The sequence below is a fragment of the Castanea sativa genome, chromosome 2, assembly GCF_040712315.1.
Source record: "Castanea sativa cultivar Marrone di Chiusa Pesio chromosome 2, ASM4071231v1".
In the NCBI taxonomy this organism is placed as follows: Eukaryota; Viridiplantae; Streptophyta; class Magnoliopsida; order Fagales; family Fagaceae; genus Castanea; species Castanea sativa.
In genome coordinates, this window is record NC_134014.1 from 39610756 (window position 1) to 39636343 (window position 25588).

At 38.1% G+C, this 25588-nt stretch overlaps 2 protein-coding genes across 2 annotated transcripts; both read left to right on the forward strand.

Moving 5' to 3' along the window:
• The first annotated feature begins 4130 nt into the window (after window positions 1–4130).
• LOC142625326 (pathogenesis-related protein 1C-like) lies at window positions 4131–4649 on the forward strand. The gene has a single exon (XM_075799003.1). It carries the CDS (start codon window positions 4131–4133, stop codon window positions 4647–4649), a length of 519 nt encoding a protein of 172 aa, XP_075655118.1.
• A 15949-nt stretch (window positions 4650–20598) lies between these two features.
• LOC142623746 (protein CROWDED NUCLEI 4-like) lies at window positions 20599–25196 on the forward strand. Its single transcript, XM_075797204.1, has 4 exons — window positions 20599–21097; window positions 22045–22254; window positions 22366–22619; window positions 24089–25196. The coding sequence occupies exons 1-4, from the start codon at window positions 20855–20857 to the stop codon at window positions 24465–24467; spliced, it is 1086 nt and encodes a 361-aa protein (XP_075653319.1). The 5' UTR covers window positions 20599–20854; the 3' UTR covers window positions 24468–25196.
• The last annotated feature ends 392 nt before the right edge of the window (window positions 25197–25588 follow it).

A 25588-nucleotide genomic window follows, 5' to 3' on the forward strand; every position in this document is an offset into this window, starting at 1 on the left:
TTTAAATTTGTGATCATAGAAAAAGAACCTAGCAACTTAGCAAGCTAAAGACAAACACATCTTTTATTACATAGAAGGAAAATGGTTACATTGATTGTGCATAGAGAGTTGGACATTGTTGAGAAGAGGGGACCTCTTTGTGATGCATCGAGCCTAAACAAAAAAGTTAACTACAGATATAATTCAACATCTGTAAGAAAAATTTTAAGTAATCAAAATGTGTTCATTACAAAGAGTCATTGGAAAACATCCAAGTAAGAAGTCTGGCTATGAAAAACTTATTCCTTACTTCACATCAAAAAAAAAAAAAAACACCAAAAGAGTTATATGCATATACCATTTTTCTGAGTCATACTCGGAGAGCAATGTAGTATTGACTGATTTGCTAACGCTAAAGATCGTCCCTATTATCTTGGTAATACTTCTTGAGCTTCATATATTAACCTTCTCCATTCTAATCAATTTAAAGAGTTTTTAAGAACATTTAAAATGTTTATATAATTGAATATAAAGAGACACAAAAAAAATATGCATAAACATTGACATTTTATAAAATAAATCGACATGGTCTAGGTGCTTTCCTATTTTATCTATCTATGTTATTTTTATCACATTTTTTAATATTCCAAATGAATCAGGAATTGAACAATAATATATCATGCCGTGAGCCTTGTAAAACAATAATAATATATTTTTGAAAGGCCCATTACACAAAAAGCCACCTACAAACGCTTTACACTTGCATCTTCTCTATTACCACAACACTTTCCTTCGTCCAGTAGCGAGCAATTAGAGTTTTTATAAGGTTGAAATCAAACATTTAATCTTTTAATGGGAGAAAATGTAATTTGTACCAAACAAACCAATGAAGATGGAGGGGAAAACTAAAAAGGCAAAACTCACCTCAAAGGGACTTTCCAACTCTGCTTGTACTTTGGCGACTTCTGCATGGGTCGAGAGAGAATTGGAAATCTATATATAAATAAAAAAACAAATGAATGGGTTTTAATTCCAAAGGGGCAGGCATTGAGTTAAATGGGGGCCAAAATGATGAATGTGATTTAATGGGAAAGTAAATAAAGGGAGAATTGTTAACCATTTTGTGTTTTGATAAGGAGATGAGAAGTCACGTGAGTGGATGGATAACATATAATACGTGGGACACTCGAATAGAATTAATAGAGAGTTGAAGTAATAAATGAGGAAGGAGAGTTATTGGAAATATTAGAGGGAAATATTGAATAATTGTAATTGATTACAGCAAATTTGGGGAAAAAAAAAGGAGAAGAAGAAGGAGACAAAAGCTAAATGCAAATCACTCTAATAGAGTGCCACATGGTAGAACCTCATGCTTTCTTACATGAGGTCTCTGCTTTTATATATATATATTGATTAGATTACATGAGAATTATAAGGTGATGCACGTCGATGGACAACAAAGCAGAATTATCTAGCCGGTGGATACTTAAGGTGGTGACTCTAAAAACATGTTAGAAAATGAGGCATTTCTCATATACTATGTTGAAAGTTAGGATTAATTGTGAAACAAAGAATAAAGAGAAAATACACTGGGAATAATGTGATTTGACTTGACAATCTACATCTACCACAAAATTAATATCCTACTTGGGGAGATGTTGTTGGGTCCCAAATAATGTTATCAACAATATTAACAATCCAAAATAGCAATCACACACAAGAATACAAATATTTACGTGGAAAACCATTTTCTCTTTGAAGGGAAAAATCGTGGAACAAACTCTAAATAATTTCATTGTTATCAAATCAATTATATTAATTCTTGTGTGTGCCTCACGGTTAAAGAAAAAAATATCTCTCATTTTTCTTTACTCTCACACACAAATTATCTTTCTCAAAGACGACAATCCTTTCTCTTCTTTTTTCACTATGCGGCAACCCCAAAATCACATATAATCCTTATTTAAATAACCCTAGCCGCAAACCCCTAGTAACACACAAATACTAAATCCACTTGAACTGGGAATACTAGCTAGCTACGGAATAATAATAGAAGCCCATCTGTGGGCTTTTGCTTTGTGGGCTGAACCACGTGCTTTATGCACCCAACAAATGTTTTAGTTACAACTTGTTTGACCTAGTGAGCCCAATGCTTTTGCTTTGTGGGCTGAACCACATGCTTTATGCACCCAACAAATGATTTAGTTACAACTTGTTTGAACTAGTGAGCCCAACCCTTCTCCTTAGTTTCTAAACTAGCAGAATTGTGGGACACAAAAAGTAAAAATAAATTCCAACCCCACATTACATAATTCACAAAATATTTGGCCTTATATAATAATGAAATGTAAAATGTAGTATGTTTCTTAAAAAATTAAATACCTTACAAAATTTAAAACAATTTCTTAATAAGAAATATAGATAACTTAGTATAGAAAATCTAATACATTGTATCAACTATATTTTGTTAAAAAATAATCACATTATTTTAAAATGAGTTTGGAACTAACACTTAAAAAGTATAATTTAATATTTTCATTTTTCCTTAACAAAAAAAAAATAGTCAATTTTTTTTGCACGTCGCGCGGATCTGCAACTAGTATAAACTAAAAGATCAAATGCTAAATTAATCTTGTTATACATTTGGTATGCAATCCCTGCAAAATCATGTTCTGGAAACACAACTCATGTGGCAGTATGTGTACAATGAGTATGCAATAATCAATGTGTAATATTAACCATTACTCAAGATCAAATATTACGTGTCCAACTCACTATGGAACAATTGTGTGATTTGCTTTGATCCTAAAATTATACACTCTTAATCCTAAGGTTTTCTAATAACAAAAAAACAAAACAAAAATCCAGCAGTTTATCTCATTTCCCTTTCCCTGCATATATGTGTGTGTTTCTCAAAAAAAAAAAAAAACCAGCAGTTATTGCTACAAATAATAGGTTGAAGAATTCAGGCCTAGCTATGAGTCTGTCCTGAGCTTATAGCCTCGTGGATGCTTTTTGGCGTGCACAAGTAGGAACCCTTAAAACATTTCTCTGCAATAATCCTATTTCCTGCCTCGGTCAGATGATGATTCATGATCATACTCCAAAATAGATTTGCTTCTCTCATTGCGCATTTACCTTCATTCGGGAAGCATAAACCTAATGCATCATGTCCAACAGCACAACAAGGATTCCTAGTGTCTGTAAACCCTGCATAATTAAAGAACCACCAAAGATGTATCAAATTTCAAAAGATTTTATTTAGTTACTCATTAAAATTATAAATTAAAGCCTCTACCCTCAATTTATTTGAATTAATTCAGTGCAATTATGTATATGATTTTAATTGAAAAACCTATATATAATATATTACATTATTTTTAAAAACAATATATATTGCATTTAAAGTACTATATATCTAAGAGTAATGCTTATTGCACACATTTGCACACACATCAGAATTGCACAAAAAATGTAATTGAATTCACAAAATATTTTCAATTTCTCAACAAAAAAAAAAAAGTCACTATTTTCAAGTTTGAAATCAAGATTTCAAGTTATGATTTTAGTGCAATTTTTGGGGGTGTGTACAAATTTGTTTGTAACAAGGCGTTTGCATAAATCATTTTCATGTTTATTGCTACACCCTCCAAAATAATTGGAAAAACGATTTCAAACTTGAAAAATTATTTTGGATAATGTGTATTTGCACATACTATGTGCAACGGGTTTTTCCCCTACCTGAATGACAGATCCTCATTTCTGTACACACCACTACATCAATGTTCCAGTTTACCTAGCCAGGTTCAGGTGGCTTCCAACCACAAATTGTAACCAAAACTGCTAAGAATGTGTGTATTGAGCATGAACCTCTCTAAAAACAAACCAATCAATGAAGCACATTTACTTAGTTTCTTTTCTCCTAATTAATTAATACAATTAAAAAAAAAACTGTGATATTTATTTAGAGAAAATGTAGCTGAAACTGTAGAGAATGTGTGTATTAAACACAAACTTACTAATTAAAGCACATATACTAGCTATAGCTAAGTTCTTTTGTCTACTTTTAGTAGTTGTAAGTTATAACAGATGCTAGGCTAGAGTTACCAACATTCATATCTACATATATGTGTGCTTGAAGTTGAAAGAGAATGAGTAGCCTGGTTTGCAACGAACAGACAAATATATTGGATAACGTGTCTAAGAGGGTTTTGCTTTGTGTTCTGGGTCTTGGCCTGGCTCTTATTTGCCATGCCCAAAACAGCACTCAAGTCTTTCTTGACCTCCATAACACTGCACGTAGAGCGGCTGGCGTTGGTCCCTTGCAGTGGAACTCAAGCCTAGAAGCATACGCAAGGAAATACGCAAATCAGAGATATGATTGCCAGCTGATTCACTCAGAAGGGCCTTACGGCGAAAACATCTACTGGGGCTATGGTGAGGGGTTCATGGACGCTGAGGCCGCAGTTAGATATTGGGTTGATGAGGACTATTACAATTACAACACCAATTCTTGCTTGATGGGCAAGGACCGCTTGCATTATACCCAAATAGTATGGAAGAATTCTAAAAATCTTGGTTGTGCTAGCTCCCATTGCTCTAATGGAGGAATGTTCACCACGTGTAACTACTATCCTCCGCGGAATTATGTTGGAGAAAGACCATATTGAAAAGAGCCAATTATGAAGCATATTACTGATGCTTCTACTATTTGTTTGATGAATAACAGCTAAAATGTTAATTGATAATGTGATGTATATTTGTTGTTTAAATTCATTGTTGGTGTAGAAAGGCATATGACATTTTAACCTGTTTTTGCAATCATTTATTGAGTCCCAGACATTCATTATAGACTCCATAATCCAAATTTATTTGAATGCAATGGGTAAAACCGCAGCTCTTATTTCTTTGTGAATGCTTAAAGCTCAAGGCTGTGGTTTAGGAAAGCCAATGAGAGGAGGTGGTATTATGAGTGTGTTTGGAATGAGCTTATAAGTTCAGTTTTTAATTTTTAGTTTTTTTAGCTTTTTTGTATAATTTTTTAAAATATCATTTTTTTTCTGCATTTTTTTATATTTTCAAAAAAATTTTAGGGTACAAGCATATTGTAATACACTTTTAGCAAAATTTTTTTTACTTTTAACTAAAAAAATTGTTCCATACAGACTTTATGTGTAACTGCCCAAGGCAACATCCCAAACTTTTACATAGACTTTGATCCTAGAGTTGCATGCAATTATTATATAAATAAATCAATCTAACGAGAGGATGTGTCCTGCAAATTAAATGTCTTTCTTTTTTTTTTTTTCTTTTTTGATGGGTTTAAATGTCTTTCTTATGACTTATAAGCGACGGAATTATCAAGTAATCGAGTGGGACCATGGCCCTTTTGAAAAAAAATTTATATGAGCAACGGAATTATCAAGTAATCGAGTGGGACCATGGCCCTTTTGAAAAAAATTATAAATAGTGTATTTTAATATATCTATTGTTTGAAAATTTTGGCTAAAAATTCATACTTGACCCTCCAAATAAAAATTAGCTCCTTCAAACCCAAAAATTGAAGTGGTCATCTATCCCATATATGCATGTGTTTCGTGGCCCTCTTCCAAAACAAAAAAAAAAAAGATAAGATCCATTTTTTCTTAAGAAATCATAAACAAATCTCTTGTAAAAAATAAAAAATAAAAATAAAAACACAAATGACTATAACTATGTGTTTTGTATGACATTTTGGTTATTTTCTTATTTGGAACTCAAATTTAAAAGTTTGGGACTTCAAGAATAGAATGTTGTCGTGATATTTAGCTCTACCAAAAAAAATTGTTTCCTTTATTATTATTTTTTTAGCAATAAAATGACTTTACAATTGAGCATTATAATTTTCTCACATCATTTTTTTTCTTAAATGGTAGAATAAATAATTCAATATAAATACACAATAATAATAAACACTTATCAATAATTACCACAATTATCAAATTTTATATTTAGACAAAATTTTAAAAATAGAAAAAAATATATTTTGTTGAACAATCACCATGCATTACATGGGTTACTAACTAGTTTTTGATAAAAGAGACGTCTTCTCCAACAAACAAAAAAAAGTTTTTAATAAAAGGGTAGACAGTACACACTCTGGACAAAGAAAGTGTAACCACTTACCATATATACTATAGATACTTAGGTGTTGTTTGGAAGTTCATAAATGAATGAAATTGAATGATATGAATAAATTATAAATGAGTGGAATAGAATGGAATGTATTTAAGTAATGAAAAATAAAAGAAAGGAAATTAATGGAATGGAATTAAAAAATATTGTTAGGATATTTTTAATATAAGTGTGTGGGGGGTAAAAGTGTTTGGATATACGTTTGGGCTTTGGGCCTGATTAGTTGGTACAAATCTGTTTAATCAGGGTCTCTAGGCCCATAGGTCTGTCCGCACTATAGTGATCCGAGAAGTTGTCCGAGGAGGAGTATCTCCTCGGACAGGCCCAGCAAAGGCCTTAGGACTTGCTAAACAGTTTGGAGGCAAAATTTTGGAAGATCTGTTGGGTAAAGGTGTGATCCAAGCACCCTTTAGAGGTAGGAACGTGTGAAAAATATCTGAGGAAAAAGCTGCTACTACCGCATTAAAGGCCCTGCATCTACCTCCCTAGCCGCATTAATGGAGAATGACCTCTGAACAGTAGCATTCAGCCTTCCAGCTATTGTTTGAAGACTTTAAGGGAGTGGTAGATGAGACAAGTATCTGGGAAAAAGATCTGTGTTACACGTGGACGAATCAGGTAAGAAGAAGAAGGATATAAGAAGACGAGAGAGGAGAGAGAAAATGGGGTTTTTTTCTTCTTTTTGGAAGCTAAGAAATTGTAATCTTTTGCTTAGAGAAAAGAAAGGCTATACAATTTGTCCTCGGCTTACGTCCGAGGAGGGTTTTTTGTTACGTTCATCTATTACTTGCATAGACAGCGGCATTCTAGCCTGTTGATCAACTTTCCAACATCCTAAACCTAGGTTTCAAACCCATACTCTACAAATTTCATTGTATAAGGTTCTTTGGGCCTGAGCCCATCACTTGTTTTTAGGTTCGAGTACAAATTGTGTACTTACAATTGGCGCCGTCTGTGAGAATCTAATGTTGAAGGAATTGGAACATCATGGCAGGCTTAGGTTCGCATCATACAGAATCTCAGGGATCCCAGCGCGAAGATCTTTTTGAGCGTCTTGAGCATCGGAGGGATCGAGAGGGAAGCGTGCATACCGTATATCCTGACGCAAGCCATTCGCGTGGTGGAAGCAGTGCCACTCATGAAGATGATGCCAAGGCCATGCAGAGGGAGATTGACCACCTCAAGAAAAAGCTACGCCGTGTCAGACGAAGGTGGGCTTCACCCCCATCCAATCCTTCCTCAGGGGGGTCCCGGGGAAGCAGTTACAGTCCAAGGTCCAGGACTCTCCCTAGTGAAACCTTCTCTTATGAAAGGGATGACCTACCAAGTCGTAACCATAGGAAGCTTCCCTCTAGGGGCTTGGGGAATGATGCTATGAGCCGAGCGTTGCACCAACTCTCCAAGTCACCCTTCTCACGCAGGATCGAGAAGGCAAGGCTCCCTAGACGGTTCACTCAGCCCACCTTCACCATCTATAATGGCAGGACAGACCCGGTTAAACATGTGAGCCATTTTAATCAAAGGATGGTGGTGCATTCTCAGAATGAAACCTTGATGTGCAAAGTCTTTCCTTTTAGCTTGGGACCTGTTGCTATGAGATGGTTTAACGGACTAAAGTCGGGGTCTGTCGATTCTTTCATGGAACTTACCAAGGCATCCGCGTCTCGATTCATTACATGCAGCAGAGTCCCTCGACCTTTGGACTCATTATTATCTATGGCCATGAGGGAAGGTGAGACTTTGAAAGCATATTCCGACAGGTACTGGGAGATGTTTAACAAGATCGATGGAGATTTTGATGAGGTGACGATTAACACTTTCAAAGTGGGCCTCCCAACTGATCATAATTTAAGAAAATCTCTAACCAAAAAACCCGTACGAAGTGTACGTCGCCTCATGGATCGTATCGACGAGTACAAAAGGGTTAAGGAAGATCAACAACAAGGTAAGGGTAAAGCGAAGGTTATCCTACAGGAGAGAAGGGATTTTAGGTAGGACAAGTACCATAACAATAAGCCAAGGAGAGATTACTCTGGGCAATCTGGTTCAGCCACTCCTTAAGTAGTTAATATTGTATTCCGAGAACCAGTGCACCAATTGCTGGAGAAAGTCCGTAAGGAACCCTATTTCAAGTGGCCCAGTAAGATGGCGGGGGACCCTATGAAACGAAATCAGAACTTTTTTTGCCAGTATCATCAGGATGTGGGTCGTACCACCGAGAATCGTCGGACCCTTTGGAACCATTTAGAGCAGCTCATTAGCGAGGGAAAATTGAAGCAGCACCTGTATCAACCCAACGAACAAGGAAATCGTTCGGGTTCAAATAATCAGAAGAACAACTCATCTCGGCCGCCCTTGGGAACGATTAACGTCATCTTCGCTGCACCGAGCAGGATCGGTTCTTGTCCCACAAGGGTGATGGCGGTGTCACATTCCCAGGTCGAGGAGCCTGGCTCAAGGCCGAAGAGGATCAAAGGGAGTACGCCTATTTTGGGGTTCTCTGATGAAGATAAGGTCGGGACTATTCAACCACACGTTGATGCGCTGGTGGTCACATTGAGGATAGGGAATTATGACGTCAGGAGGGTGATGGTTGACCAAGGTAGTGGGGCGAATATTATGTACCTTGACTTATTCAAAGGGCTTAAGTTAAGACTGGAGGATCTCACTCCCTATGACTCGCCGTTGATAAGTTTTGAAGGGAAGACTGTTATACCAAAGGGACAGATTCAATTGCCCGTATAGTCTGGGTCGGAAACGGTTGATGTGGATTTCATTGTGGTCGACGCATATTCTCCATACACGGCCATCCTTGCCAGGCCTTGGCTGCATGCTTTGGGTGTCGTCTCCTCGACTTTGCATGTTAAAGTAAAATTTCCTTCGGGGGGATTCATTGAAGAAATTCTTGGTAGCCAATCAGTGGCAAGGCAATGCATATCGGCCGCAGTACTGCATCAAGCCAAATTAGAGTCCTCGGCCTCGGCTGTGGAAGACTTATAGCAAGTAACAACTCTGGATTCGCTCGACGTGGTGACAGCAGAAGAGGTCATGTGTGAAGATTTGGAAAGATTTCTCATAACTGATGACCCCGAAAAGTTCTTTCAAGTTGGGATACAGTTACCCCACCAAGAGAAAATGCAATTGGTGATGTTTTTGAAAAACAATATCAATGTCTTTGCTTGGGATCCCTATGAGGCTCCGGGGGTGACCCAAGATTCATTTGCCATTATTTGAACGTCAAAATTGTCGTTGTTCCCAGGAGGCAACCACCTCGGTGTTCTTCTAAAGAGCATTCTGAAGCTGTCAAGGAAGAAGTGCTCAAGCTCAAAAGGGCTGGGGCTATCAAAGAAGTTTTCTACCCGGAATGGTTAGCACACACAGTCATAGTGAAAAAGAAGAGCGGAAAGTGGAGAGTATGTGTGGACTTCACAAACCTGAACAAAGCCTGCCCAAAGGACTCGTTCCCGATGCCTTGCATCGATCATCTTGTGGATGCTACAGTCGAGCATCCTCGGATGAGTTTTTTAGATGCCTTCTAGGGTTATCACCAAATACCATTGGCGTTGGGTGATCAGGAGAAGACTGCCTTCATTACTCCTATGAGGAATTATCACTATAAAGTAATACCGTTCGGTTTGAAAAATGCAGGGGCTACTTACCAAAGGATGATGACCAGGATGTTTGAATCGCAACTTGGAAAAACCATTGAGGTATATGTGGATGATATGGTAGTGAAGAGTAAGACAGTACCTATGCATGTGAAAGATCTGGATGACACCTTTCAAATACTTAGGAAGTACAAGCTACGCCTTAACGCCTCAAAGTGTTCTTTTGGGGTGGGTTCTGGGAAGTTCCTAGGCTACATGGTGACTCATAGAGGAATAGAGGTGAATCCGGCACAGGTCAGAGCCATCTAGGGCTTGCAACCACCTCGTAATCCGAAGAAAGTTCAGAAATTGACCGGGATGACTACTGCTCTCAGCAGATTTATCTCTCAATCCGCTGACAGGTGTAGAACTTTTTTCCAACTGTTAAATAAATGGAAAGGATTCCAATGGTCTGAGGAGTGTGCTTTAGCTTTCCAGCAACTTAAGGAATATCTTTCCCGACCACCCATCATGTCTCGACCGGAGGTCGATGAAATCCTATTTGCATACCTAGCTGTAGCTATCCATGCAGTCAGCCTGGTTCTGATAAGGGACGACGGCGGGGTACAAAGACCGTTTTATTATGTCAGCAAATCTTTAAATGAAGCTGAGGTGCGTTACTTACCTTTGGAAAAGGTAATTCTGGCTGTAGTCCATGCCACACGAAAGCTTCCTCACTATTTCCAGTCCCACACCGTCGTGGCTTTGACTCAACTGCCTCTCAAGTTAGTGTTACAAAGTGCTGATTACTCGGGGAGGGTAGCCAAGTGAGGAACTATTTTGGGAGCTTTCGATATCAAATATATGCCACGCACCTAGGTGAAGGGCCAGGTTCTCGTGAATTTAGTGGCAAAATTCTCCGAGCCATCATTAGAAGAAACTGCGAAGGAATCGCACATGGATGAAAAATCAGTTGGCATGATCATGGGCAAAGGACCTCTGATTTGGAAAGCGTATGTTGATGGGGCAGCAAACCAGAAGGGGTCTGGCGTTGGACTTGTTTTGGTATCCCCTGAGAGAATTATCTTTGAGAAATCATTGAGATTAGCGTTCTCGGCCACTAATAACGAGGCTGAGTACGAAGTTGTCTTAGTCGGTATAAATATGGTACGGAGAATGGAGGGAAATGCAATTCATATGTCCTCAGATTCTTAATTAGTTGTGGTCCAAATGACGGGGACCATGGAGGCTAGGGATCCAAGAATGCAAGAGTACCTGACCCAGGTCAAATGTTTACAATCCGAGTTCGATTCTTTCATCCTTTCGCATGTTTCTAGAAGTAGAAACACGCATGCGGACTCGTTGGCCACTTTGGCAACATCCTCGGCTCAGTGTTTGCCCAGGATTATCCTCGTCAAAGACTTGCTAAAACCAACTTTAACCACTGCAAGTGCTGTCTATATCCATCTGATAAGGCCCGGACCTAGCTGGATTGACCCTGTGGTTTTTTTTCTAAAAAGCGATATTCTGCCCGAGGAAAAGTCTGAAGCAGATAAGATTCGTCGAAAGACGCCTTAATTCTAGTTGTCTAAGGATCAGAAGTTGTATAAACGCTTCTTTTTCAGACCATACCTGTTGTGTGTACATCCTAAAGCAACAGAGGCACTTTTGGAAGAATTGCATGAGGGAATTTGTGGAAGTCATACTGGGGGAAGATCCTTAGCCATAGGGCTCTGACTCAGGGATATTGGTGGCCCAGTATACAGAGAGAAGCTCCAGATTACGCAAGGAAATGTGACCAATGCCAAAGGTTTGCTCCCAACATTCATCAGCCTGGTGGAGTCCTTAATCCTTTGTCTAGTCCTTGGCCATTCGCTCAATGGGGACTGGATATAGTTGGGCCTTTTCCGAGGGCTGTGGGAAACAAAAAGGTGGCTACTGGTGGGAACTGACTACTTCACCAAATGGGTCGAAGCTGAGCCTTTATCAAATATTAGGGATGTGGACTCCAAGAAATTTATTTAAAAGAACATTATCACTAGATTTGGGGTACCTCACACACTTATTTCAGATAATGGCGTGCAATTTGACAGTAAAGCTTTTAGGAAATATTGTAATGACTTGGGAATCACAAATAGATACTCCACCCCAGCTTATCCTCAGGGAAATGGGCAGGCCGAGGTTGTTAACAAAGTTATAGTCAGTGGACTAAAGAAGAGGCTAGCTGACGCAAAGGGTAGATGGGTAGAGGAATTGCCACACATTTTGTGGACATATCGGACTACGCCGCGAAGATCCACTGGAGAAACACCCTTCTCCATGACTTATGGGGCCAAGGCAGTGATACCTTTAGAATCTGGTTTCCCCACATTAAGGACGAGCTCTTTTAGCTCGGGAAATAACGATGGCCTCCTTAAAAAAAACTTGGATCTGGTTGAGGAACGGCGAAAGGCCGCCATGGTCCAAATGGCTTATTATCAGCAGAAGCTTAAACGATGATATATTGCTCATGTGAAGCTGAGGCCACTAGAGCCTGGGGATTTGGTGTTGAGGAAAGTCTTGGGTGCTGCCAAAAATCCAGCATGGGGAAAGCTAGCACCAAATTGGGAAGGACTATATCGGATCATCTCTGTAGTGGGCATAGGGTCATATCGCTTAACCGATCTAGATGAAAAAATTGTACAACGCCCATAGAATGTAAACAACCTACGAAGGAATTATTATTAATAAAAAGTATTTTTGTCGTTCATTGTTCAAATTATCATTATACGGCTCGATTTATTTATTGCTACTCATAAGTATCAAACAGAAACTTGGATATGCATGGTCCTCGGACCACATGCCTTGTGGAAATTGATATCCTATTATTTGTTAAACAGAACCTTAGTTATGTCAGGTTCTCAGACCTTCTACTTTGAGGAAATTAAAATTTCAATTTACTATTTCTAAGTATCAAACAGAAACTTAGTCATGCATGGTCCTCGGACCACATGCCCTGTGGAAATTGATATCCTATTATTTGTTAAACAGAACCTTAGTTATGTCAGGTCCCCAGACCTTCTACTTTGGGAAAATTAACATTTCAATTTACTATTTATAAGTATCAAACAGAAACTTGGTCATGCATAATCCTCGAACCACATGCCTTGTGGAAATTGATATCCTATTGTTTGTTAAACAGAATCTTAGTTATGTCGGGTCCTCAGATCTTCTACTTTGGGGAAATTAACATTTCAATTTACTATTTCTAAGTATCAAACAGAAACTTGGTCATGCATGGTCCTTGGACCACATGCCTTGTGGAAATTGATATCCTATTGTTTGTTAAACAAAACTTTAGTTATGTCAGATCCTCAGACCTTCTACTTTGGGGAAATTAACATTTCAATTTACTATTTCTAAGTATCAAACAGAAACTTGGTCATGCATGGTCCTCGGACCACATGCCTTGTGGAAATTGATATCTTATTGTTTGTTAAGTAGAACCTTAGTTATGTCGGGTTCTCAGACCTTCCACTTTGGGAAAATTAACATTTCAATTTACTATTTCTAAGTATCAAACAGAAACTTGGTTATGCATAGTCCTCGGACCACATGCCTTGTGGAAATTGATATCCTATTGTTTGTTAAACAGAACCTTAGTTATGTCGGGTCCTCAGACCTTTTACTTTGGGGAAATTAACATTTCAATTTACTATTTCTAAGTATCAAACAGAAACTTGGTCATGCATAGTCCTCGGACCACATGCCTTGTGGAAATTGATATCATATTGTTTGTTAAACAGAACCTTAGTTATGTCGGGTCCTCAGACCTTTTACTTTGGGAAAATTAACATTTCAATTTACTATTTCTAAGTATCAAACAGAAACTTGGTCATGCATGGTCCTCGGACCACATGCCTTGTGGAAATTGATATCCTATTATTTGTTAAACAGAACCTTAGTTATATCGGGTCCTCAGACCTTCTAATTTGGGAAAATTAACATTTCAATTTACTATTTCTAAGTATCAAATAGAAACTTGGTCGTGCATGGTCCTCGGACCACATGCCTTGTGGAAATTGATATCCTATTGTTTGTTAAACAAAACCTTAGTTATGTCGGGTTTTCAGACCTTCTACTTTGGGGAAATTAACATTTCAATTTACTATTTATAAGTATCAAACAGAAACTTGGTCATGCATGATCCTCGGACCACATGCCTTGTGGAAATTGATATCCTATTGTTTGTTAAACAGAACCTTAGTTATGTCGAGTCTTCAGACCTTCTACTTTGGGAAAATTAACATTTCAATTTACTATTTCTAAGTATCAAACAGAAACTTGGTCATGCATGGTCCTTGGACCACATGCCTTGTGGAAATTGATATCCTATTGTTTGTTAAACAGAAGCTTAGTTATGTCGGATCCTCAGACCTTCTACTTTGAGGAAATTAACATTTCAATTTACTATTTCTAAGTATCAAACAGAAACTTGGTCATGCATGGTCATCGGACCACATGCCTTGTGGAAATTGATATCCTATTGTTTGTTAAACAGAACCTTAGTTATGTCGGGTCCTCAGACCTTCTACTTTGGGAAAATTAACATTTCAATTTATTATTTCTAAGTATCAAACAGAAACTTGGTCATGCATGGTCCTCGGACCACATGCCTTGTGGAAATTGACATCCTACTTTTTGTTAAACAGAAGCTTAGTTATGTCGGATCCTCAGACCTTCTACTTTGAGGAAATGAACATTTCAATTTACTATTTCTAAGTATCAAACAGAAACTTGGTCATTCATGGTCCTCGGACCACATGCCTTGTAGAAATTGACATCCTACTTTTTGTTAAACAGAAGCTTAGTTATGTCGGGTCCTCGGAACCTCTACTTTGGGAACATTAGCAGAAACCATACCACGTTAGTGTCGAGGTGTTGATGAGCCACAGTAAGTTTGATGGATTGCTTTATGCCCCAAAATGAATCCTAAGTTAAATTTTTGATTGTATATTGTTGTGTTACATATATTACGCTCTTAGGGCATGATTTACAAGTATACACTAAGTATATGTACTTTTGTTTAAAGTTACGGCTAATTGAAATGTTGAAGGTGGAGTTAGGTGTTCCATTAATTCATTTTTGCGCTAAAAAGAGGCAAATGAGTATTTTTGTACTAAAGATTGGAAGCCAAATGAAGATCAAACCAGTCAAAGTTTCTCATTAATTTCTTTTAAAATGTACATTTGAAGCAAAAGCCTTAATACAAATTTTACTGCGTAAGAAAAGGGGAGGAAGTCCTAATTAGCCTAAGCCTTAAGCCTTAGAAGGGGGGTCTTGCTCGGAAGTGTTGGCAGCCTCTATTGGTTTGCGGTCCGCCTCTGTCTGTTTCAGCTCTGCTTCAAATGAGGTCTGGATTTGTTTCCCTTTATCTTTTGCCACCGGTGGAGGGACATTGGGCTCGGCATTTTGGCTCGTAGGCTTCTCGGCGCCATCGCCCTGTTCCTTCTCTTTGTTAGAACCCTCAGGTTCTTTAGGAGTTGGAATGGGCTCTGGAATCATGGATGGGAGTGTGGAAGACGCCGTCTCAGGGGCAGGTGCGACAGGAGGAAGTTCTTCGAGCACCTAGATGTCTTAGGGGAGCCAAATATTTTTAGGCTACCTCAACTCGGAGGTTGTGGGAACCCCTGCTGCATTTAAAGCTTCCGCCCACACTTGTTGACAATATTCCCAGCACAGCTCGGCGAACTCCTCAGTCAGTTGGTTTTCTGTCGCCTCCACCCCTTCCTTGTAAGCGGTCTTCTCCGCAGCCTCCATGGTGTCCTTGAAGGTACGAGCCTCTTCCCTCATCCTAGCAAGCTCACTCTTCAGGTCGGAGTTTTCTTGCTGAGCTTTGGATAAGTCTTCGTCTTTCTGACGTAGAAGCTTGCGTTGCCCCTCCACCTGGGTCCTCATTGTCTTCAGGCTGGCCTCGGCACCGTCCCTCTCCCTCTTCTGCTCTGCCAGCTGAGTGGTTAGGTTCTCATTCTGCGCAAGAGCTTGGCCTAGGCACTTCTCAGTCTCTTGCCTAACCTCCAGTTCAGCTGTAGCTTTCTTCCGAGAGTCTTCCACCCACTTCTCGGCAGCGAAGACTTTCTGAATGGCCTGTGGTGAAATATTAAAATAGATGCATTATTAGTAGAGAAAATTTAAAGTACATAAGAATGGTTTTTTCGTTAAAGTGTAATGAAAGCAGTAAAGTGAAGATAAGACCGAGACACTCACCAAAGCCAAGTCCCTTTTAGCGAGAGAAACAGATGTGGTTGGCTCATCTTGTCCAAGGCATCCATGTCCTTGGGCAGAAGAAGAGGACGTTCCAAAGCCTCGGCCAGGTGGTGAGCGTGACCTTACTGGAACGCCCTAATGCTGGATTGGCAAGAGATTGTTGCCCCGTCCAGTTTCAGCTCGGGAGATCAGTTGGCCGGTGTACGGCGTACCTCGGCCAGGTCCCAGTTCTCCCCACTTTCCACTGAAGAGGCACGTCCCTTGCCTTTGCCAGTTTTCTGTTGTTGTTGTTGCTATTGTTGCTGTTGTTTTAGCTTCTTCTGCCTCTCCGCATCTGCCTCCTCGGCCTCATTCTTCCTCTTCTTCTTAGGTTTCGGAATAGGAAGCTTAGGATCGAATGAAGGAGGGGGTGGTGGCAAGGACGGAGGGACCTGGGACCCACCCGCTTCCTTGTTAGAGACTTTCAAGCCCCTCTTCGTCATCAGCTTCAGTAGAGTGGCCATGTCGTCTTCTTCAGAGCTAGAGTCAGGCTGTGCAATTATTTGACCTTGTATGCCTAAAGTTTCGGCGGGCGCGTGCTCTTCGTTCGATAGGATGACGAGTTGATCCTCTCGAGGTCTCTCAGCTTCCTCGAGTCGAAACTGGTCGATCTCCTTGTCCAACGATTATTGCGAGGACGCTGACTCTTCTCGGACTGCGGTTGTCTAGGAATGTGTCGAAAAAGGAATCGCTGCGATAGGGCGAGAGTATAGTATGATGGAGGGGTCGTCTGGGAGTTCGTGGTCAGAAAGGAAGCCTTGTCGTGACAGGTCTATCCTTCTGCGTCGTTTGTCTCTCACAGTGATCGCGTTGTTAATCTCTTGAAAATCCTCTGATAAAGGATCGTATCCTAGTATCAGGTGGGCTGCTCTCACTTGTAGGTCTTCGCTGACAAAGACTTCGGAGCGAAGGACGCGATTCAAGTCTGCGATGTTGCAAAGGCTTAGACGCGGACGTACGTGTTGTTTATCTGTGAAAAGAAACATCTGAGGAGACGAGCATGGTTAGATTAGCGATAAATATCAAGGGAAAAAGCAATAATGTGCAATAAAATTAAAAACGGTAAAAGTAACGGGATTGAGTCATGGGTTAGGAAATCTAACTCCTATGGAGTCACACCTGGCTCTCCCCATTCGACTGGGCAATGAGGACCATCAAACCAGTTTTCCAAGGCGATGAGATAATCGTCTTTCATGCCTTTGTTGGACTTGGGAAGACAGGATATCAGTCTAACGATGCTAGACCTGGATTTAAGGTAGTATCCTATGCTTTTAAGTTTATGGCACTCGTACATATAGACAACGTCGTGCCATGTGAGGTTCAGACTCATTTGCTCGTTTAAAGTATCGACACAACCTAAGACCCTAAATACATTTGGTGTGCACTGATCTGGGCATAACCTATGGTTACGTAGGTATTCGCTGGTTACGTTTTTCATGGGGAGGGTCATCCCACCTTCTAGGAAGGTGATGATGGGAATGATAACTTCTCCCTCTTTCCTAGCGTCACCTATGACTTCTACTGGGCAATATTTCAAGTCTACATCGTGAGAAATCTGATATTTGGCCCTAAAACCCTCTATACCGATGTCAGTATCTACTAAACACTTAAATCTACCCATTTAGTGGGAATGAAAACGAAAGTTTAAAGAGGAAAAGGGATCTAGATGGTGGCCGAGGATAGAAGTCGAGAAGGAATGAGTAGAGAAAATTGAGAATTTACGGGAATTGATTAGGCGATTCTTCACGAGCTTCTTGAGAGGAAAGATAATGATTAGCACTTAGATGTGATTGATTTCTAAAAGAATGGATGGAGATACGGATTCCCAGGCGTTTTGACGTGTGGGAGGCGGCCTCGAATCAAAATTATCCCACCCAATTTTGTAGAGCAAACCTGGGCCGTTGGATGCGTATCTCACCGTTGAACGTTAGGGACAAGATGTAACTTGCAGTTGTAAATGCGAGCGTTTCGGGTTTCGAAACGTCAGAGACGGTTTAAGGGAACGAAAGGACCCCTACACGTGTGGCGGTTTGCAAAGTGTGTGGAGGGTGCGTTGTTTAGTTCAAAACTCTATTTCTCTCCTCGGATAGGAGAGAAAAATAAAGTTTTGAGGGGCTATTGTGGGGGGTAAAAGTGCTTGGATATACGTTTGGGCTTTGGGACTAATTAGTTGGTACAAATCTGTTCAATCAGGGTCTCTAGGCCTACAGGTCTGTCCACACTATAGTGGTTTGAGGAGTTGTCCGAGGAGTATCTCCTCGGACAGGCCCAGCAAAGGCCCTGGGACTTGTTAAACGATTTGGAGACAGAATTCTGGAAGATCTGTTGGGTAAAGGTGTGATCCAAGCACCCTTTAGAGGCAGGAATGTGTGAGAAATATCTGAGGAAAAAGCTGCTACCACCGCATTAAAGGCCCTGCATCTACCTCCCTGGCCGCATTAATGGAGAAATGACCTCTGAACAGTAGTATTCAGCCTTCCAGCTATTATTTGAAGACTTTAAGGAGGTGGTAGATGTGACAAGTATCTGGGAAAAATATCTGTGTTACACATGGACGGATCAGGTAAGAAGAATAAGGATATAAGAAGACGAGAGAGGAGAGAGAAAATGGGGCTTTTTTCTTCTTTTTGGAAGCTAAGAAATTGTAATCTTTTGCTTAGAGAAAAGAAAGGTTATACAATTTGTCCTCGGCTTACGTCCGAGGAGGGTTTTTTGTTACGTTCATCTATTACTTGCATAAACAGCGGCATTCTAGCCTGTTGATCAACTTTCCAACATCCCAAACCTAGGTTTCAAACTCATACTCTACAAATTTCATTGTATAAGGCTCTTTGGGCTTAAGCCCATCACTTGTTTTTGGATCCGAGTACAAATTGTGCACTTACAAAGTGAATGGAATGTTAGAAACTTTATTTGTAAGTACCATTAGAAGGAATAGAACAAAATCATTTTATAACGGCATTATTTACTTATTTTAAAATAAATGGCTAAATGAATTAGGGTATTTTGAAAGTTTTAGTGAAAATTTCATTAAACCTAATTTTATTCCCTTTGATTTTTTCTAATTTTGGGGGAAATGAAAATTTGAGATTTTGAGAGAAAATGGAGGAATGAATATTCTCTCACATCCATTTCATTCTATTCTACTTAAACTCCCAAATAAGGAATGATATTTTCATTTATCTGATGAAACTCTCAAACAATGAAATAGAAAAAAATTCCAAAATAATTATCTTCATTTCATTCTTTTTCCTACCTTTCGTCATTGCACCCAACAATATAATGATAACAAAAGGACAAATTTGATCATTTATCAATGGTAAGATATATTCAATTTCATATTAAAACAATAGGAGATTGTTTTTTTTTAAATAATTTTAAAGAGAGTGTGGGATTTTTCTATTTTAATCCAAAATTGAGGGAGTATTACTTTTGCTTGTTTTATTTTAAAAAGTAAATGTTAACTATTTTCTTTTATAAGGACATAGAATTAGGCGGGTAGTTGCTATAATTTGAAAATAAATATTTTTTCAATACATCGATTTTTGGAAATATAAGAATTTGAATCTTGAATATATTCGTTAGAAATACTATAAAGTACCAGGTGAATTACAAGTCTCCTACCATAACTAGGATTATTTTAAGTACAAATTTTTTCAATAGTCAATTTATGGAAAATATATAATAGTAACCTAATAATTATTTCAAAATCATAACTAAATATGGCAATTCCATTTAAAGTATGATACAAAAGGTTGAAAATATTAATAGCAACCATTATTTAGGTGTCCAAAACTTAAAAAATATATTCCATTTAAAGGAACCCATAATTGGGATGCATGAATTATAAGAGGAAATAAAATTTGGGTTGTATTTTATTTATTTTTAGATAATTAGCTATATTCTAACTTACCATTTTCATAAAATGAATTTTCGACCAACCAATTTATAAATATCAGTCTTTTTTGTTTTTTGATAGACATGATCAAATTATGTGATTTAGTCTATGATAATTTTTTATTTGGTGACAAAAGACTAATTAGAACCCAACTTTACTAATTAAATTACCTTGAATCCAACAACATCAATCAATTCTAACACGTTTGAATGCGTTTTATAAATTTTTTATTTGTTAAAAATCTAAAGTAATGTAAAAAAATTGGAAGAAAATCCTTTCTTTTTTTGGGGTGGGAAACTAATCAAAATAAGCTCAATAAATCAATAGGATTTTTTTTTTTTTTTTGAGAATCAAATCACTAGGATTTTATTTGTATATTTTCCCGCTTGCCAAACGTAACTTTGGAAAGCTGACGTGGAAGGTTGACTCTCACTCCAGAAGCTTCCATGACAAGACTAGGTTCTCTTTATTTTTAAAAATAAAAATAAAAGTTTAAAAAGGCGCAAAATTCCATCTCTACCAAACTTCAATGAAAACGACGTCGTTGGCCAATTTCCGCTTGGAAAAAATGTCCCAACTCATGATCCAAATTCTAGTTTAATTTTGTCAGTCCCTACACACTTGACACTACTACAGTCTTTACTCCTTCACTCTTTCAGTTTTTTTTTTTTTTTTTTGTAAAAAAGGCGCTTTCATCGCAACAACAAAAAATAAAAGTTTTAAAGTAAAAAATAAAGCAAAAAAGCATACTCCGTAGTGACTCCCACACAAACTGCGTTCACAGAATCAAATGTGGAATTGATGTGTGAGAAAGGAAAGTGCGTCAAAAAGCAAGAAAATATCAGATCAGATCATCAACAACAACAGCCAAGCACCGAAAACAAAGAGAGAGAGAAAGAGAATCTTATTAGGGTTTGAGAAGCTGGCGGAGATGGCGAGTCCTCAATCGGAACGACTCGCGATCACTGCTCCGACTACTCCGAGACTTACAACAACAACTACTACTACTACTACAAAGGCTTTGTCGATAACGCCTGGTTCTAGGGTTTTGAAAACCCCTCTCACTGACGAGGCCATCTGGAAGCGCCTCAAGGAGGCTGGCTTCGATGAAGAATCCATCAAACGCAGAGACAAGGCTGCCCTCATAGCCTATATTGCAAAGCTCGAAGCTGAGGTTTCCTATTTTCCCCCAATTCTTTACAACTAAATTTTTTACTTTTTTTGCTTCTTGTTTTTTTTTCAGAATATATGTAATTTTGTTTGATATATGCTTGGTGGAATTTGATTAATTAATAAGATGATGTATGAATGTGTAGAAATTTTGAAATTCTAATTGGTTGCTTAGTAGTTTTAGAATGCGTACTATTTGGACTAGTTGAGTTGATTTTTTTTTTATTTTAAATCTTGATATGTAACTAACTTTTTTCATTGTGTGGTTTAATCATTCATAATAAAAGGAATGGTGTAATTAAGTGTAAAGTTTTCGTCTTTAATAATTACGAGGATAAGGAAGGTAATTATCAATGATATTAGCATTGTCATAACTCTTATGTAGGACTTAATTTAATAGTTCTTGTTGACCGTAATTGTCGGTGGAAATTAATTTATGAGTGCTAGAGTGGGAATTTATTCACATTGTCTATTTGTCTGACAGAGAATCTCAAGTGTTTTGCATTTTCTTTTTTCTTTTTTTGAGTTACTGTTGTGCCATTTTATAAGAATAAGAGTAGCTTATGGTAACATCTCATTGATTTCGTAAGAGTGACGATAGAGATGGTCGTATTTTACATAGATTATTCACATATATTTTATAGTTGGGTTGTTTTTTGGATTTGAGGAAGCTGAATTTAGATCTCTTGCCTGTTCATGGCATTGGTGATAGAAGATACTGAACATATGTATATGTTTAAATGCAAACATATACGAGTTGTCATTAAGTAATCAAATTGTGTTCATCTTTTGTGCAATTTGATCCTGTTTGCAAATTGATGTGCTGGTAAAGTACGGTTTTTAAAATAAAAAAAATTTGCACTAAAATGTTGCCAGTGTACATAGGATATAATATATCTCTCCCATGAGGTGAATCCTAGCAATACCCATTTATAATTCCCTTTTATGTAGATCTTTGACCACCAACACCACATGGGGCTTCTCCTTTTGGAAAGAAAGGAATTAACTTCCAAGTATGAGCAGATCAAAGCTTCCGAAGAAACAAATGAAATAATGCATAAGCGTGATCAAGCGTTGCACCTATCTGCCTTATCTGAGGCAAAAAAACGAGAAGAGAGGCTGAAGAAGGCTATAGGAGTCAAGGACGAGTGTATAGCAAGTGTAAGCTTACAAATTATGGTCATCCTTAAATTAAAGAAAGTGTGCCTTTCCCATATGAGCCTATCATTGTAATTTATCTTTTCTCGGGGTTTGTTTGATGGATTTCTGTAGCTTGAGAAGGCCTTGCGTGAGATGCGTGCAGAATCTGCTGAAATAAAGGTTTCAGCTGAGAGTAAATTGGCTGATGGACGCATTATGGTAGAGGATGCTCAGAAGAAATTTACTGAGGCTGAAGCAAAGCTGCATTCAGCAGAATCTTTACAAGCAGAAGCTACTCGGTATCACCGTGCTGCAGAAAGAAAGCTGCAGGAAGTTGAAGCACGTGAAGATGAACTCAGGAGGCGTCTCAGATCGTTCAAGTCTGAGTATGTGCCTTACTCATTTATATCATATCTTGTTGAAACCCACTTCCATTAGCTTCCTGTGTTCAAGTTGGTTTGGTTAATTTTAATTAGGAATATGTGCATAATAAAAAGGCTCAAAGAGCACCTTTTCTCATGAGATCCCTTGGCTCCTTTTTATTTATATTTATTAATTTGGTATTATGCTACATGTAGTGCAAACTTTAAAAGATTGGAAAGCAGACTGCATGATGGTTTTTTTCTTTTTGAACTTCATGGCTAAGCTCATTAATATGTCTAAGATAATCTACTCAAGTTTAATGTTACCTCTCCTTTAACTTCGTCATCACCATTGGTGTAGTAAATTTAATTCAAGCTATTTAGGGCTGATCTGACTTAATTGGAAGTGATTTATGGCATGAATTAATGGCTGATTTGACTTTCCAGCTCTGTATCAGTTAAGACAGATTTTTTTCCTATTTTGGATCTGCTAATTTCAGACCAAATCAACTTTTATTTAGGGTTTTATTATTTAGTACGTTTTTTAGGTATTTTCCTTGTTTTTAGGTGCATTTAATACTTTTTAGGTCAAACTTGATTCCTGAAATGGTAAGGTATTAATTAGTAGTTATTTTAGAATATATTTTCTTGTCTGTCAAGTTTTGTGGAGTCCTTACATAGGCCCTGAAGTCTGTAAACGTTTTTCAGAAAATTATTGAATAAAATTCAGAAAAGGTGAGGCTTTGCTCTCTTTTGGTTCTTCAAGAACTGTGAACTTATCAAGGATTCTTCCTTGTGGCGTTTAAACTTTATACCTTTGGTTCGTGATTCTTTATAATCATTGGGTCAAGGTCAACTTATACCTTTGGTTCGCGTTTCGATTATAAACGTTGGGTCAGGGTTTCTATCATAAATCTGATTTTTAGCTTTCCTGGGTTAAATATTCTAATATTTTTGTTGGGTCTCAAAGCGTGTCGATTGAGGTTCGCATCATTTGGTATCAGAGCACAGGTTCTAAAATCAGTTTCCTATCCCTTCATCTTTTGTTTCTTGTTATCATCCTATCCTGTTTCTTTTGTGTTCTTCATTCATCGTTCTTATTTTTTTTTTGTTTTTATTGAAGTGCATTAGGTTAAAATCGTGCACCTAGTTCCCAAAAAAAAAAAAAAAATTTGTTTGTAGTTTCAGTTCTCTCAAACCAAAATATTGTTTTCTTTTGTCTTCTTCCTTTGATTTGGTATTTCTGTCATATTTTCTTGCCATTGGTATTTGTTTTAACACTACAAGTTGAATTTCTTGATCAAGTTTATTAGTTCATTGCAGAACTGAAAAGGCGAAGCTACGAGTGGAAAAAGGCAAGAGAGTGTGAGACTAATATCGGGAAAAAGCCAATTTAAGAGTGAAACACGAGTGAGAGTGACATAATTTGAGTGCAAACGCGTGAGGGAGTGTTGTGAGGAATTATTTCTAACAATTCTCTGTTGTTTCAAAAGTATGTCTTTCAGGTGTGAAACATCAAATAGGGAAGGAGGGGAGGAGTCGTCCATCATTTTACAAGCTATGCAACAACAATTTGAACGCATGAACGTGGTGTTTAATGAGATTCGGGATCGGATGGATAGTCAAGACACTGTTATTGCTACTTTGCGTGAGGAGCGTCCTCAAAGAGGCCCTAATGCTAGAAGGCAAGAAAGGCATTCTCGCATGAATGATTCTGATGACTACCACGAGGATGAGTTTGAAGATGAAGAAGATCAATCTTCATTGAACAATGAGGGCAGGTTTGTGCCAAGGAGAGAAAGGCGTGGTAGAGGTTTCCGAAGAGATCCAAGATGGCAAGATGGGACTGACAGGAACCTAGGAAACATCTAGATTTTTCCCAATTCTTCAATCTAGGGTTCTTTCAGTTTATCAAGATTTTTGTTTCATTCTTTAATCTTCTCTCAATTTTTTTTTTCTTTAAAGAAATTTCTTCTTTCAACAATGGCTTCAGCTGATACAACTCCTCCTACTACTACAGCTGAAACTGTTACTTCGTCACAAGATTCACCAATGAATGATCCTCTGTTTTCGCACCATGGAGAAAGCACCAGTCTCGATTTGTTAGAAAAGCATTGGTTACAAAGAACGAGTTGGGATTCATTGATGGCACTCTAACTTCGTCATCACCATTGGTGTTAACTCAGAGCTATGATGAAATGAAACTTCCAGAACTGATTAATTTAGAAAAGAATTACCAGGTGTTTATTTACACTGGGTACAGAGCTAATAGAAGAAACAGAAAAATAACCACCTACACACGTATCTATCCACAGCTATAACTCATCAACTCATGTGCCACGCTTAACATTCTACTAAACTACAAGTCATATATACATTGTACAAACAGAAGTTACTGTCATTTTAGTCCTTAGGAAATTCTCCAGCTCCTTCTACATTTCTGGACAGCTCATTGAAACTCTGCTACTCTTGTTGCTTGTTGCTGCCTTTATTCTGATATTGCATGCCACATCGGTGCTCGTCAAGTGCGGGTGCAACAGCCCTAGAGCTGCACCCGTACTTTCTAGGTTGTAAATAGGGTTTCATACATGTAGAGTTTATGCTTGAGGTGGCTGCACCAACTGCTATGGAAACAAATTTTGGAATTTCCATAATAGGGTCTTGGTTGATGAGTGTCTAATGAGGCTCTATCGAAATTTTCAGCCAGCTCTCGCTCAATTGAGGTCTTTAGTTTTGCACAATAAACATATGCTTCAACTTCAGCCCTCATTACCACAATTTACAATACAATTAAAAACCAACAAATACAAATAAATTTTTCATGGATTTATCTAACACTTATAGGAAGACCATTGATGAAGGAAAAACAACACTTGTATCTAAGTTAAAAGAGTGATGCGATCAACTGGCGGGATGACATACAAGAAAATACAGTGCGTCAAGGTAAACATGAAGTACATTTTTGACAAAGAATGACACAGGTATTAGTTTTT